This window comes from Rhinichthys klamathensis, unplaced genomic scaffold (genome assembly GCF_029890125.1).
Source record: "Rhinichthys klamathensis goyatoka isolate OS25496 unplaced genomic scaffold, OSU_Roscu_1.1 h1tg000188l_1, whole genome shotgun sequence".
In the NCBI taxonomy this organism is placed as follows: domain Eukaryota; kingdom Metazoa; phylum Chordata; class Actinopteri; order Cypriniformes; family Leuciscidae; genus Rhinichthys; species Rhinichthys klamathensis.
Genome location: NW_026606715.1, coordinates 1,076,990 through 1,089,918, shown reverse-complemented (window position 1 = coordinate 1,089,918; position 12,929 = coordinate 1,076,990). Strand labels below are relative to the sequence as shown.

Below are 12,929 nucleotides of genomic sequence, written 5' to 3'. Positions count from 1 at the left end.
TGCTCCTTCACCATCATCAGTGTGTGTGTGTCTCTGCTCATTCACCATCATCAGTGTGTGTGTGTGTCTGCTCCTTCACCATCATCAGTGTGTGTGTGTCTGCTCCTTCACCATCATCAGTGTGTGTGTGTCTCTGCTCCTTCACCATCATCAGTGTGTGTGTGTCTGCTCATTCACCATCATCAGTGTGTGTGTCTCTGCTCCTTCACCATCATCAGTGTGTGTGTGTCTGCTCCTTCACCATCATCAGTGTGTGTGTGTCTGCTCCTTCACCATCATCAGTGTGTGTGTGTCTCTGCTCCTTCACCATCATCAGTGTGTGTGTGTCTGCTCCTTCACCATCATCAGTGTGTGTGTGTCTGCTCCTTCACCATCATCAGTGTGTGTGTGTCTGCTCCTTCACCATCATCAGTGTGTGTGTCTCTGCTCCTTCACCATCATCAGTGTGTGTGTGTCTGCTCCTTCACCATCATCAGTGTGTGTGTCTGCTCCTTCACCATCATCAGTGTGTGTGTGTGTCTGCTCCTTCACCATCATCAGTGTGTGTGTCTCTGCTCCTTCACCATCATCAGTGTGTGTGTGTCTCTGCTCCTTCACCATCATCAGTGTGTGTGTGTCTGCTCATTCACCATCATCAGTGTGTGTGTGTCTGCTCATTCACCATCATCAGTGTGTGTGTGTCTCTGCTCCTTCACCATCATCAGTGTGTGTGTGTCTCTGCTCCTTCACCATCATCAGTGTGTGTGTGTCTGCTCATTCACCATCATCAGTGTGTGTGTGTCTGCTCCTTCACCATCATCAGTGTGTGTGTGTCTCTGCTCATTCACCATCATCAGTGTGTGTGTGTCTCTGCTCCTTCACCATCATCAGTGTGTGTGTGTCTCTGCTCCTTCACCATCATCAGTGTGTGTGTCTCTCTGCTCCTTCACCATCATCAGTGTGTGTGTGTCTCTGCTCCTTCACCATCATCAGTGTGTGTGTGTCTCTGCTCCTTCACCATCATCAGTGTGTGTGTGTCTCTGCTCATTCACCATCATCAGTGTGTGTGTGTGTCTGCTCCTTCACCATCATCAGTGTGTGTGTGTCTGCTCCTTCACCATCATCAGTGTGTGTGTGTCTCTGCTCCTTCACCATCATCAGTGTGTGTGTGTCTGCTCATTCACCATCATCAGTGTGTGTGTCTCTGCTCCTTCACCATCATCAGTGTGTGTGTGTCTGCTCCTTCACCATCATCAGTGTGTGTGTGTCTCTGCTCCTTCACCATCATCAGTGTGTGTGTGTCTGCTCCTTCACCATCATCAGTGTGTGTGTGTCTGCTCCTTCACCATCATCAGTGTGTGTGTGTCTGCTCATTCACCATCATCAGTGTGTGTGTGTCTGCTCCTTCACCATCATCAGTGTGTGTGTCTCTGCTCCTTCACCATCATCAGTGTGTGTGTGTCTGCTCCTTCACCATCATCAGTGTGTGTGTCTGCTCCTTCACCATCATCAGTGTGTGTGTGTGTCTGCTCCTTCACCATCATCAGTGTGTGTGTCTCTGCTCCTTCACCATCATCAGTGTGTGTGTGTCTCTGCTCCTTCACCATCATCAGTGTGTGTGTGTCTGCTCATTCACCATCATCAGTGTGTGTGTGTCTGCTCATTCACCATCATCAGTGTGTGTGTGTCTCTGCTCCTTCACCATCATCAGTGTGTGTGTGTCTCTGCTCCTTCACCATCATCAGTGTGTGTGTGTCTGCTCATTCACCATCATCAGTGTGTGTGTGTCTGCTCCTTCACCATCATCAGTGTGTGTGTGTCTCTGCTCATTCACCATCATCAGTGTGTGTGTGTCTCTGCTCCTTCACCATCATCAGTGTGTGTGTGTCTCTGCTCCTTCACCATCATCAGTGTGTGTGTCTCTCTGCTCCTTCACCATCATCAGTGTGTGTGTGTCTCTGCTCCTTCACCATCATCAGTGTGTGTGTGTCTCTGCTCCTTCACCATCATCAGTGTGTGTGTCTCTGCTCCTTCACCATCATCAGTGTGTGTGTGTCTCTGCTCCTTCACCATCATCAGTGTGTGTGTGTCTCTGCTCCTTCACCATCATCAGTGTGTGTGTGTGTGTCTCTGCTCCTTCACCATCATCAGTGTGTGTGTGTTTGCAGCGTTGGGCATGTTACTTAAAAAAAGTAATTTGTTATAGTTACTAGTTACTTCTCACAAATAGTGAATGAGTTAATAACTGAGTTACATTATTATAAAAGTAACTAAATACCAGGGAAAGTAACTATTGTGGTCCTTTAAAAAGTTCAAATATGTTAAATAACTTGGATACCCCCAATATTAAATATGTTAAATTGAAATAGAATACACTAAATAGAAAACAAAAAAATTATTATAAAACATTGTACACTAATCTACACTATTCTAATGTTGCTGTGGGACAATGTGAGAGACACCTATTAAATTCAAAATATTATTGTAAATATTATCATTACTATAGTGGAACAATAAAACACAATAGATTGTTTAGAACTTTTAATATTTAATATTGCACAGACCACAACTGGCCTACAAATAAGTCTAAAAATAAATTGTTTCTTAAGAAATGCACCAAAAATGAATAAATAATAATACAAAATATACATACACTCTTTGTAGTGCAAATTAAAATGATAAAACTGTCACACAACGTCACAACTGGTAGACACACTGTAGCTTACTTAAGTGTTACTTGAACAGTTTAATAAGTGCTCTCAATATAATAGAGTGCCACACACACACACACACACACACACACACACACACCAGAGAAAAAACTTTGCAGGTCCTATGGCTGAGAGAGAGCCTACTTCAGTGAGCTCAATTATAGTAACGCCACATTTTATTGTCAGTAACGGTAACGGCGTTGTAACTGGGAAACACTAATTCGTTTGATTACTCGTTATTGATAAAAATAACGCCGTTAAAGGAGTAGTTCACTTTTTAAAAAACTTTTGCTGATAATTTACTCACCCCCATGTCATCCAAGATGTCCATGTCTTTCTTTCTTCAGTCGAAAAGAAATTTATGTTTTTGATGAAAACATTCCAGGATTGTTCTCCATAATGGACTTCAATGGGAGCCAAACGGTTCAAGGTCTAAATGACCGTTTCAGTTCAGCTTCAAAGGGCTTTAAACGACATCAGACGATGAATAAGGGTCTTATCTAGCGAAACCATCGGTCATTTCAAAAATAAATAAAAAAGTTAAAGTTTTATAGGCACAAATGCTCGCCTTGCGAACTCTCCTGTTCGAACTCGTTCATCAAAATGAACGAATCTTTTTTCGAGTCATTGACTCGTTCATCAAAATGAACGAATCTTTTTTCGAGTCAATGACTTGAAAAAAGATTTGTTCATTTTGATGAACGAGTTCGAACAGGAGAGTTCGCAAGGCGAGCATTTGTGCCTATAAAACTTTAACTTTTTTATTTATTTTTGAAATGACCGATCGTTTCTCTAGATAAGACCCTTATTCATCGTCTGGTATCGTGTAAAGCCCTTTGAAGCTGCACTGAAACGGTCATTTAGACCTTGAACCGTTTGGTGCCCAGCAAAGTGCATTATATGGAGAAAAATCCTGGAATGTTTTCATCAAAAACATTAATTTCTTTTCGACTGAAGAAAGAAAGACATGGACATCTTGGATGACATGGGGGTGAGTAAATTATCAGCAAAAGTTTTTTTAAAAGTGAACTACTCCTTTAATTTATAACATCTTTATTCCCATCACTGGTGATTTGGTCTGTGGAGAAAAGACGTTCCCACCATTGAGCTGGAACAGTCAGTGTCAAAAACAGCGTGTTGCTTCTATCAGGCTTAATTAATTCAGTGTCAGCTCTGCACCTGTCGTGTAATTGGACAGATTTGCAGCATCACTCGCACACGCGTGTCCATCCATACACACACTGCCATACACACACTGTGTTCCTCATCTCCCGTTTCTAATGCTGAAGTGTTGGTCAAGGGGCTGTTATATTAAACGGCTAATGTTTTTGAGCTCTTTGTGTTGTAGGTCCTGCTTTGTGTCACCTACTCCTCTACATTTGAGATCAATGGACACAACATGCTGAGAATTGCTGAGGTGAGACATGCTTTATTGACGTTTGACTGACAGAATGAGACGTCTGACGTGACTCATTGAAGTCCTTGTCAAAGGCCTATTAAAGACTGCTGCGCTGTGAAGATGTGCTTTAATGAGGACGATGCAGCAGTTTGTGTACTCTTACAGCGTTTCGGGTCACACACACAGTGGCGTTCCACAAATCGCTTGCATACAAACTCTGAGAATGTGATAGCCTTCTATTGCCTTCATTTGACTTTTTCTGTACTCTGCTGAGATTTCTTTCTGACCATTAAAGACCATATATATTGTATTATTTCAACATTTTCAAAGCAATTAGGCACATTGCCACTATTTTTCATTGCGATAATGCAAAAAATAATAACAATTCCATTACCATTACTTTAATTAGAAAAAACAACAATCATATATTATTTATAATATATATAATATATAAAATAAGGTATTTATGCATCATGACAGTATTTATTGTACTGATTGTGCTGATTTTTTTTATTTGATATTTTGATACCCAAAAAGGATAGTTTTGTCATTATTTATTCACCCTCATTCACCTTACTTACTCTCGTGGACCACAAAAGAAGTTATTTTGAAATATGTCTCAGTGTTCTTTGTCCATAAAATGAAAGTCAATGGGGTCCAATGTTGTTTTGGACCCCATTGATTTTCACTGTATGGACATAAACATTTGAAATATTATTCAACATTGTTTGTGTGTGTGTATTTTGCAGAAGAAAAAAGTCATACAGGTTTGTGAATAAATTACGATAGAACTTTTATTTTGTAATTACTTTTAAAGACCCTAGTTTTTTTCTTTCTCTGAGTGTCAAAATAAGCTGAAAAAATGTAAGACTAAATTAAGCTGAGTCTGACCCGTCTAGTATCTGATATGGCCCTGGTTCTCTTAATATGAAATCTGAATAGAGGTGAGGTGTCTCTTTAATAGTGAAAACTGTTTCTACACCAATTTTGTTTCATTGTATAGAAAGATCACAGTCTCTTTGTCACATTTTTAACCTCATCATGCTGTGAGTGCACTTGCTGTGAGTTTCCTTTCCCACTAATTGTCATTTTAAGGGAAATTTTAGATATGAACCATGCGAGCAGATTTGATGTATTATGCACATTTTAGTTGCATTAAACCTGAGACAGTTGCATGCTAAGTGATCAGATCTCACACTGCTTGTCTGTGCAGACTGGTGTCTAACTTTATTATCTTGCCCCTGGTTGGCCATAAACGGCTCATAAAAGCACATCATCATGTTTAATGTGTCTGGTAGTGGCAGACTGCTCTTATTTTCACACAGGACTGTTGAGGAGCTCAGGGAACAGGCCATAAACATGAGGCTTGTGCAGTCATACAGCAGACCCATGAACTGTTTGAACACTGTTCACTGTTTATTTTATAATCCTCAGCTAGCTGTGCATTAAACGATTTTAATACATGATGATAGTGCATTCAAATCATTTAATGCACAGCTAGCCGTGGATTATGCTGCTTATACCATGGTCATCTGCCAGAATTTTTAAGTTAAAGCTGTTATTGATGTTTGCAGCACTAAATGTGACTGGAAGGGTTAAAATGGCAGTTATTTTCATCAGTTACGGCTCGTTGGATCCAGCATTTTGATCTCATGAAATGGTGTATGTATGACACGCCAATTCGTATTTCCATTTTTGGCGTGCTATCAACACGCATAATCGCTTTTCAGCGTGTTTATCAACGCCTTGATTTAACGTTACTGTATATATAAATATATGACCTACCCCAACCCCGTCCCTAAACCTACCCGTCACTGGGGTTAATACCATTTATGAGTCTTCCCCTACCATCCTAGGAAAAAAATATTGCTCCACAGATGTAAATATACATTTTGCTTCGTTTCGCTCGGACATTTAACGGCGTACACATACACGCAGAATCACTCGGACGTTTAACGGCGTAGACATACACGCAAAAGATGACGGTTCATTTCGGCGTGGACACACACGCGGATAGCTCAAAATGCGTATAGATAACACGCCACTTGACTTGAAAGTGGCGTGTATGTTTACGCAAAGTCATGATGTCATGTTGCGCTTTGAGTCAGACACAGAGATAAAGCAGCGCTGATTAGATTAAATTTATTTGAATGGATTGAGAGAGAGAGAGATGCGTGTGTGAATTACCTGCGTCTGTGCAGCGTCAAAAGACCTATTCGCACCCGATTAGTATTACCTGGTGACCTCTAGTCATTTGTAATAATTGCGGAGGTTGTCTGTGATCTTAATCCCATGCGAATCGGCCATGTCTGTAATTTGTAAAGTAAAAATTCCCCCGCAAATGACCTTCCATATTTCGCCCGAACACCGAGGTCCTGTGATAATATTAGTCTCGTGCGAATCGGCGTCTCTGTGATTTGGCGGAGTCGTTTATATTTTTTTCAAGGTTTTTGTTTCCTGTGCGCTTTTTTTATCCGTCTTTCGCAAAGAATGGAGTGTTTTGATAGTATTTTGGGTGCTGGGTCATTTCGCTATACACCATACAACTATACAATGTGCAGAAAGAGACAGCTGGAAACCATCAGAAGAGCGATAACAAAAAGAATGATTAGATGAAGATGGATGACATGTTTAGCAGCATGCGGTAAAGAACATTCTTCTGTTTATGATATATCATACAGCTAGACCTATAATAACGACAAGACATTTCCAAGCAATAGCCTATTGACATCATATCCGAGTAAATTGGAGTAAAATCACAGGCTTCGCTTATCCCGTGCGAATGCACAATTCAGATGTGGTGGTGGTGGTGGGGGGGGGGTAATCTCAAATTCACACGAGGTCCCCAGATAATACTAATCCCGTGCGAATAGGGCTTAACACACAATGAAGCTGTGAGTTAAATCAAGAACAGTGATGATACTCCCTCGTTGCTGAGAAATAATGTTACGATTCAATAGCGAAGCTATTTTATTAAAGGGGTGGTATAATACCCTTTTCACAAGATGTAAAATAAATCTCTGATGTCCCCAGAGTGTGTATGTGAAGTTTTAGCTCAAAATACCCCACAGATATTTTTCACTTTGAAAAAGAAAGTTGTCACTTTTTGAGGGTGAGCAAAAACGCACCGTTTTGTGTCTGGCCCTTTAAATGCAAATGAGCTGCAGCTCCCGACATAGTGGGCGGAGCTTCAAGAGTGTGTGTGTGTTAGCAGCTCCGATTACCTCACGCAGACACACGCTAAAATGTCAGAAACTGTTCTGCCTTTTATGTTTAAACCGGAGTCAGACAAAGATGGAGAGACTAAGAAGAAGTGACAACATGTAGAATGCAACAGGACGTCTCTGAATGGTTAGTTGATGGATTTATGTTGCTGATGTGGAGTTAGCTATCTTCAATTAGCATATTCTGTCAAGATAATCTTTAAATCGCTTGTATAGGAACTGTTGTGAGATGCACACAGAGTGACTACAACAGCGTGTTCCCGGGGGCGGGGTTTATGTAAATTTTAGGGTTGGTGATGTCACTAACCCGGGAGGAAGCTCGTGTAGTTCTACCAGCCGTTTGTTGTAGTCCTTAAAAAACGATTTCTTTAAAAGCAAATATCTCCCTTTGCTTTGAACTTTGAGCGTTGTAACTTTGCAGATGTTGTTTATGCTCAAACAGCAACATTACACACTAACTAAAGTTAGAAAAGTGAACTCATAATCAACCACCCCTTTAATATATCATGTGGGAGTGATGATGATGATAAGTTTCTGTGCTCCTGAATGTTTCTGTGTGTGAGTAGCACTATCTATCTAAGTGTGTGTGTGCGCTTCAATAAAAGCAGCGCATTAATATAGATCAGTGATTAAACTGACCTGTGCATTAAACGGTAAACCAGCCAATCAGAATCGAGTATTCAGACAGACCATGGTATAAAGAATAACATGAGATTACAAGATAATAACACAATTGTAGGTAGTTTGGAAGGTATAAATAATAAAACAAAAGATACAACTACTGATCAAAGTAAAGACACATGCTATTTGGACGATTTATGGTTGCCAAACATTAATGCCAAACATGTGCATAGTTAATGTGATAAACTACTCCTGTGGAACATCCACTAAAAACACCTTGACTCCATTTGATTAATTGTCATAGCAAAATTGCTTAGAGATATGACTGCACTTGTTTGATGTATTCTATTAGACATGCAGAAGTTTGTGTCCGAATATTATTTTAGGGCCAGTAAATGAGTTGATTATTACCTATTCTTTTGACTGAGCGTCACTGACCTTTTATATAAGGCAGTTGTTCTGACTAAGACACGGTGAAGGCCTTTCTCCTGACGTCTCACTTCCATCACGAAACTAATGTTCCAGCGGTGTGTCATTGGTTGCTGTGGTTACAGGTACTAGTGCCACGTCTCAGATCCCTTTCCCGTGAGCGAGCGAGCCACGCGACGGCCGATGCTCAGCTCCGCCTTCCTGTTTGCTGGGTGGAAGATTCCCTCTCAGAGTCACTGTTGATCAGGATTAACTGAGAGCTTTCCACATCATAAACACACGCTTGCAGCAACCAATCAAAACCATCATGTCCAGTCAAACATTATCAGTGAAGACCTCTATCAGACTGCCATCTTTCTTTCTTTCTTTCTTTCTTTCTTTCTTTCTTTCTTTCTTTCTTTCTTTCTTTCTTTCTTTCTTTCTTTCTTTCTTTCTTTCTTTCCTTTCTCTTTCTTTCTTTCTTTCTTTTTTTCTTTCTTTCTTTCTTTCTTTCTTTCTTTCTTTCTTTCTTTCTTTCTTTCTTTCTTTCTTTCTTTCTTTCCTTTCTCTTTCTTTCTTTCTTTCTTTCTTTCCTTTTTCTTTCTTTTTCTTTCTTTCTTTTTCTTTCTTTCTTTCTTTCTTTCTTTCTTTCTTTCTTTCTTTCTTTCTTTCTTTCTTTCTTTCTTTCTTTCTTTCTTTCTTTCTTTCTTTCTTTCTTTCATTCATTCATTTTCTTTCTCTTTCTTTCTCTCTTTCTTTCTCTCTTTCTTTCTTTCTTTCTCTTTCTTTCTTTCTCTTTCTTTCTTTTCTTTATTCATTAAGTGATGGCCAACTATTTCAGTGCCCTTGGGTCTGAATTTTTCCTTTCTATTTCTTCAATTCATTTAAATTCCCCCCATCTCAATGTATTTCTAAATGCATGTTATAGATCTTCTTGTGAACGATTCATGCATGTATATGTTTTATTGAAAGATTTTACCTAAAAAACAACAACAGCACCCGTGAAATCCTTTCCCTCCCAAATTACTTTTTTTTTTCTATTACAATTTTTTGGGATTCCTATTTAATGGTTGAAATAAATTATAGTAATCAAAAAATAAACGTAAATTTTAGGGCTTTGCATTTCCATTTTCCTGAATTCTGTTTTAATGGGTTAATTACATTCTGATTAAAAACAATCATGTCTAATCAATTGAATAATATCGTAAATATTTTTTACGATAAGGCCCTATAAAATGCTTTATTTGTCTTTTTAATTATTTTTTTATTTTTTATTTTTAAAACATTAACAATTTAAGTCTTTTAAAATGTAATCAAATGAAAATGAACAAATTATATTTTTGGCAAACACAGTACTTGCACTACAAAGATTTACTGTTAAAACTAATACATGGAAGAAAAATATAGTTTATATTATTACTTTGAGAAGTACATTTCACTGTACAATAGTAATATATTTCTGTCACGGTTTCTTTTATTTTGATGGGTTGTATTGAAGAGCGTTTTCTGTGTGTATCTGGAGATTGTTTTCTCAAGTGGAAAGTGACTGTCAGAGTGGCTCCGGAGATGAAGTTCATGTGTTCCTCATATAGTGAGACGGCAGAGGCTGAAAACACATGCTTTGTAGCTGTAGGACCCGTTTAACCATTTAACCTTTTTGAATCATGTCCATGATTCTGTGTGTGTGTGTGTGTGTGTGTGTGTGTTCATTTAGCAAGGGCCAAAACCTTAACCAAGTAACCAAGTTTCGTTGCATTCTGATGTAGTAAAAAGTAAAAAAAAACCACAACATACAATGTTTTGATTAAAAATGACTGAAGAGCACTGATAATCACATTTGACGTACAAAATATCTACAGTGGCTTTAAAAGGGAATGATGGTTCCAGCGGTGACAGTGGAAAACAAAGGCAGTTTGTCATGGTGGATATTCGAAGTTGCTCAATCTCTGTTGCATCTTTGTGTGTCTCCAGGTGTGTATCGAGACGTACATATCGAGTTGTCATCATCGCAGTATCAACACAGCGGTCAGGGCCACTCTCAGCCAGATCCTCGGAGACCTCGCCCTACAACTACGCCATAGACAAGAAAACACAGTGAGTCACGTTTCACAGAGCTTTACAATCACAAGCACATGTCTATAATCTCTTATTACACTGCTCTCTGAAATATGCTTGTGTGATTGGTCAGTGGTGGCATTCTGTAGTCAAATATTTTGGTAACACTTTACAAGTTCTCATTTGTTAACATTACAAACATGAACTTACAGTGAGCGATATAGGCTTTACTGGTGTCTGAAGCATGTGTATAAGCCATAGACTGTAAAAAAACAAGCCCAAAGTGGGCGGAGCCGGCCGTCGCCATCTTGGCAGCGCGTCACTCCCGGATAACAGGAAATGGGGTTAAAAAAGAGGGCGGATTAGCTGAGGTGACGTGACGCTAACAGACAGCAGACAAACGGCTAGTAGTGACATCTATTTAGCACAAACAGGGCTACCATAATATGTGAGCAACATGTATGTACATGTTTGTATTTTTGAGAGAATATTGTTTATGCATGGTTATTGAAAAAAAACAAAAAATTTAAGTTTCTGAAATAAAGTCACAAAACACATACTAAATATGTGTCCACAAGACTTTTGACTTTTGACGCCTGAAAATAGGCCACCTTCCGTCAACACAACGGAACTATTTTCAGGCGCTGCGTTATATCATTACGCCTGCTGCACTCATGGTACGGCAGTAAAGTTTCTTGATTATTACGCAGGAATGAGAGTGTAGTTCCTAGCCATATCAGCCTAGAAAATCGCAACTTTATATTTTCCGTCGGTCTTAGTGCACGATGTAACTACAGAAGAGTCAAGTTTTAAATAGGAAAAATATCGAAACTCTTTGGTCATTTTTTTTTTTAGAAATGCTAATGGTCTTGTCCACTCCAATGATGTATGCTAAGCTATGCTAAAAGTGGTACCGCCAGAACCGGAGATCGGCTGAATGGATTCAAAAACGGTAAAACTCAACAGTTTAACTCTGGGGGAGTTGTAAAATGAGCCTATTTCCAAAAAAAGTGGAGTATCCCTTTAACTAATTAACAATCACAAATTTTGATTTAAAAAATGTATTCGTAATTGTTAAAATTTACATTAAGAATAATAAATGCTGTAGTTCATTCTTAGTTAATGTTAACAAAGGAAACCTTGCTGTAAAGTGTTATCAATTTTTATTTTTTGTATAATTACCATTGTCCTGAACAATCATAGCTGAACTCAAGTCAAGATTTACTTTTTTGTTAAGTAGTCATGTAATAACTCTAATTTTTTTTATTTTTAGATTTCTCAAACATTTCTGGAATGTTAAGCATGATTTGATGTTATGAAATTGGCATTTTTTAATGAGTCTGGTTGGATTTTTACAGGGTTTTGATGGCGAGGAACGTTGCATTCCTGTGCACCAGCGCAAAGGTACACGCCATCAATAAGCCATGAAAACATGCTTTCACTTGCCAAGTTTTCGACACGGCTCATCCGTCAAACTATCCGTTTAATAATTTTCATGTTGCTGATAAACCACAACCATTTTCATTGCTCAACCTTTACTGATGATAACAGCTGCCAGTTAAAGCGTCTCAGCTTCGGAATCTACAAACAAAGGTTTTTCCTTTTTTACAAGTCATAGTCCTCATGAGTGTGTTGCTAAGATAATAATACAGTTATTACACAGTTCACAGGCACAAATATTGATTTTTAACTTGATTAAACTGTTTTTATTGATACTTTTCAATATGTAATGAATAACATATAAGAGCCATTTTAGTTTATTCCACCATGCTCGATTTAATATCATTATTATTGTTATTTTATTATTTATTTATTTTAAACTGAGACTTGTATTGCCTTCTATGTGAGGTATACATGCAATGCCGTCTTAAAACTGGGCCAAATTAAAGGTGCAGTAAGCGATTCCTGTTGGGTTAGGGTTATATTGTTGTTGTTGTTGATATTTGAAATCACCAAAACAAACACGCCCCTTCCCAATAAGATCACGCCCCCATCATCATAGCTCCGCCCCTATGCACATCCCCCATTATGAGTGGACACACCCCTTACTGCTGATTGGCTACAAGTGTGTTTTAGTGCCAGGTCTGATCCACTTTCAACAGTGTGTCAGAAATCGCTCACTGCACCTTTAAGGTGTCTTAGAAGGCAGTACACTCTTATGTAGTTAGAAGTGTGCTGAAATAGAAAGACAAAATGCAGTACACATTTTATCCTAACTTGAATTTGGAGTCTTTTAGGCTATTCTGCAAAATAACACTTTTTTAAAACATTAGTTTATATTTTAATTAGTTTTACAATTGAAATCTAAAGTTTTTACAAACAATAACTTGTTTTCCCTGGTTACGCCTGACGGTTTACTTAGCAACCGGAGATATTTATAGTCCGCTCAACTCAGATATCCCTTCAGTTTAGCTAACTTACGAGCCAGGAAGCTAACATATTTTTTTTCATGTTAGTTAGGCTTTTCTAGCCATGGGCGTTACACTAACCTAATTAAAACACACAGGTAGGCATAGTGTAACGGCTAACTAA

At 38.7% G+C, this 12,929-nt stretch overlaps 1 protein-coding gene across 1 annotated transcript in view; it reads left to right on the top strand.

Annotated features, from left to right (window-relative positions):
* The window catches only part of arfgef3 (ARFGEF family member 3), a 120,257-nt gene that overhangs the window by 9,725 nt on the left and 97,603 nt on the right, over positions 1–12,929 (top strand). The window contains exons 5-7 of the mRNA XM_056261900.1: positions 4,039–4,107; positions 10,314–10,436; positions 11,756–11,801. Of these exons, the coding sequence (XP_056117875.1) occupies positions 4,039–4,107; positions 10,314–10,436; positions 11,756–11,801 (238 nt within the window). The remainder of the gene's footprint in view (positions 1–4,038; positions 4,108–10,313; positions 10,437–11,755; positions 11,802–12,929) is intronic.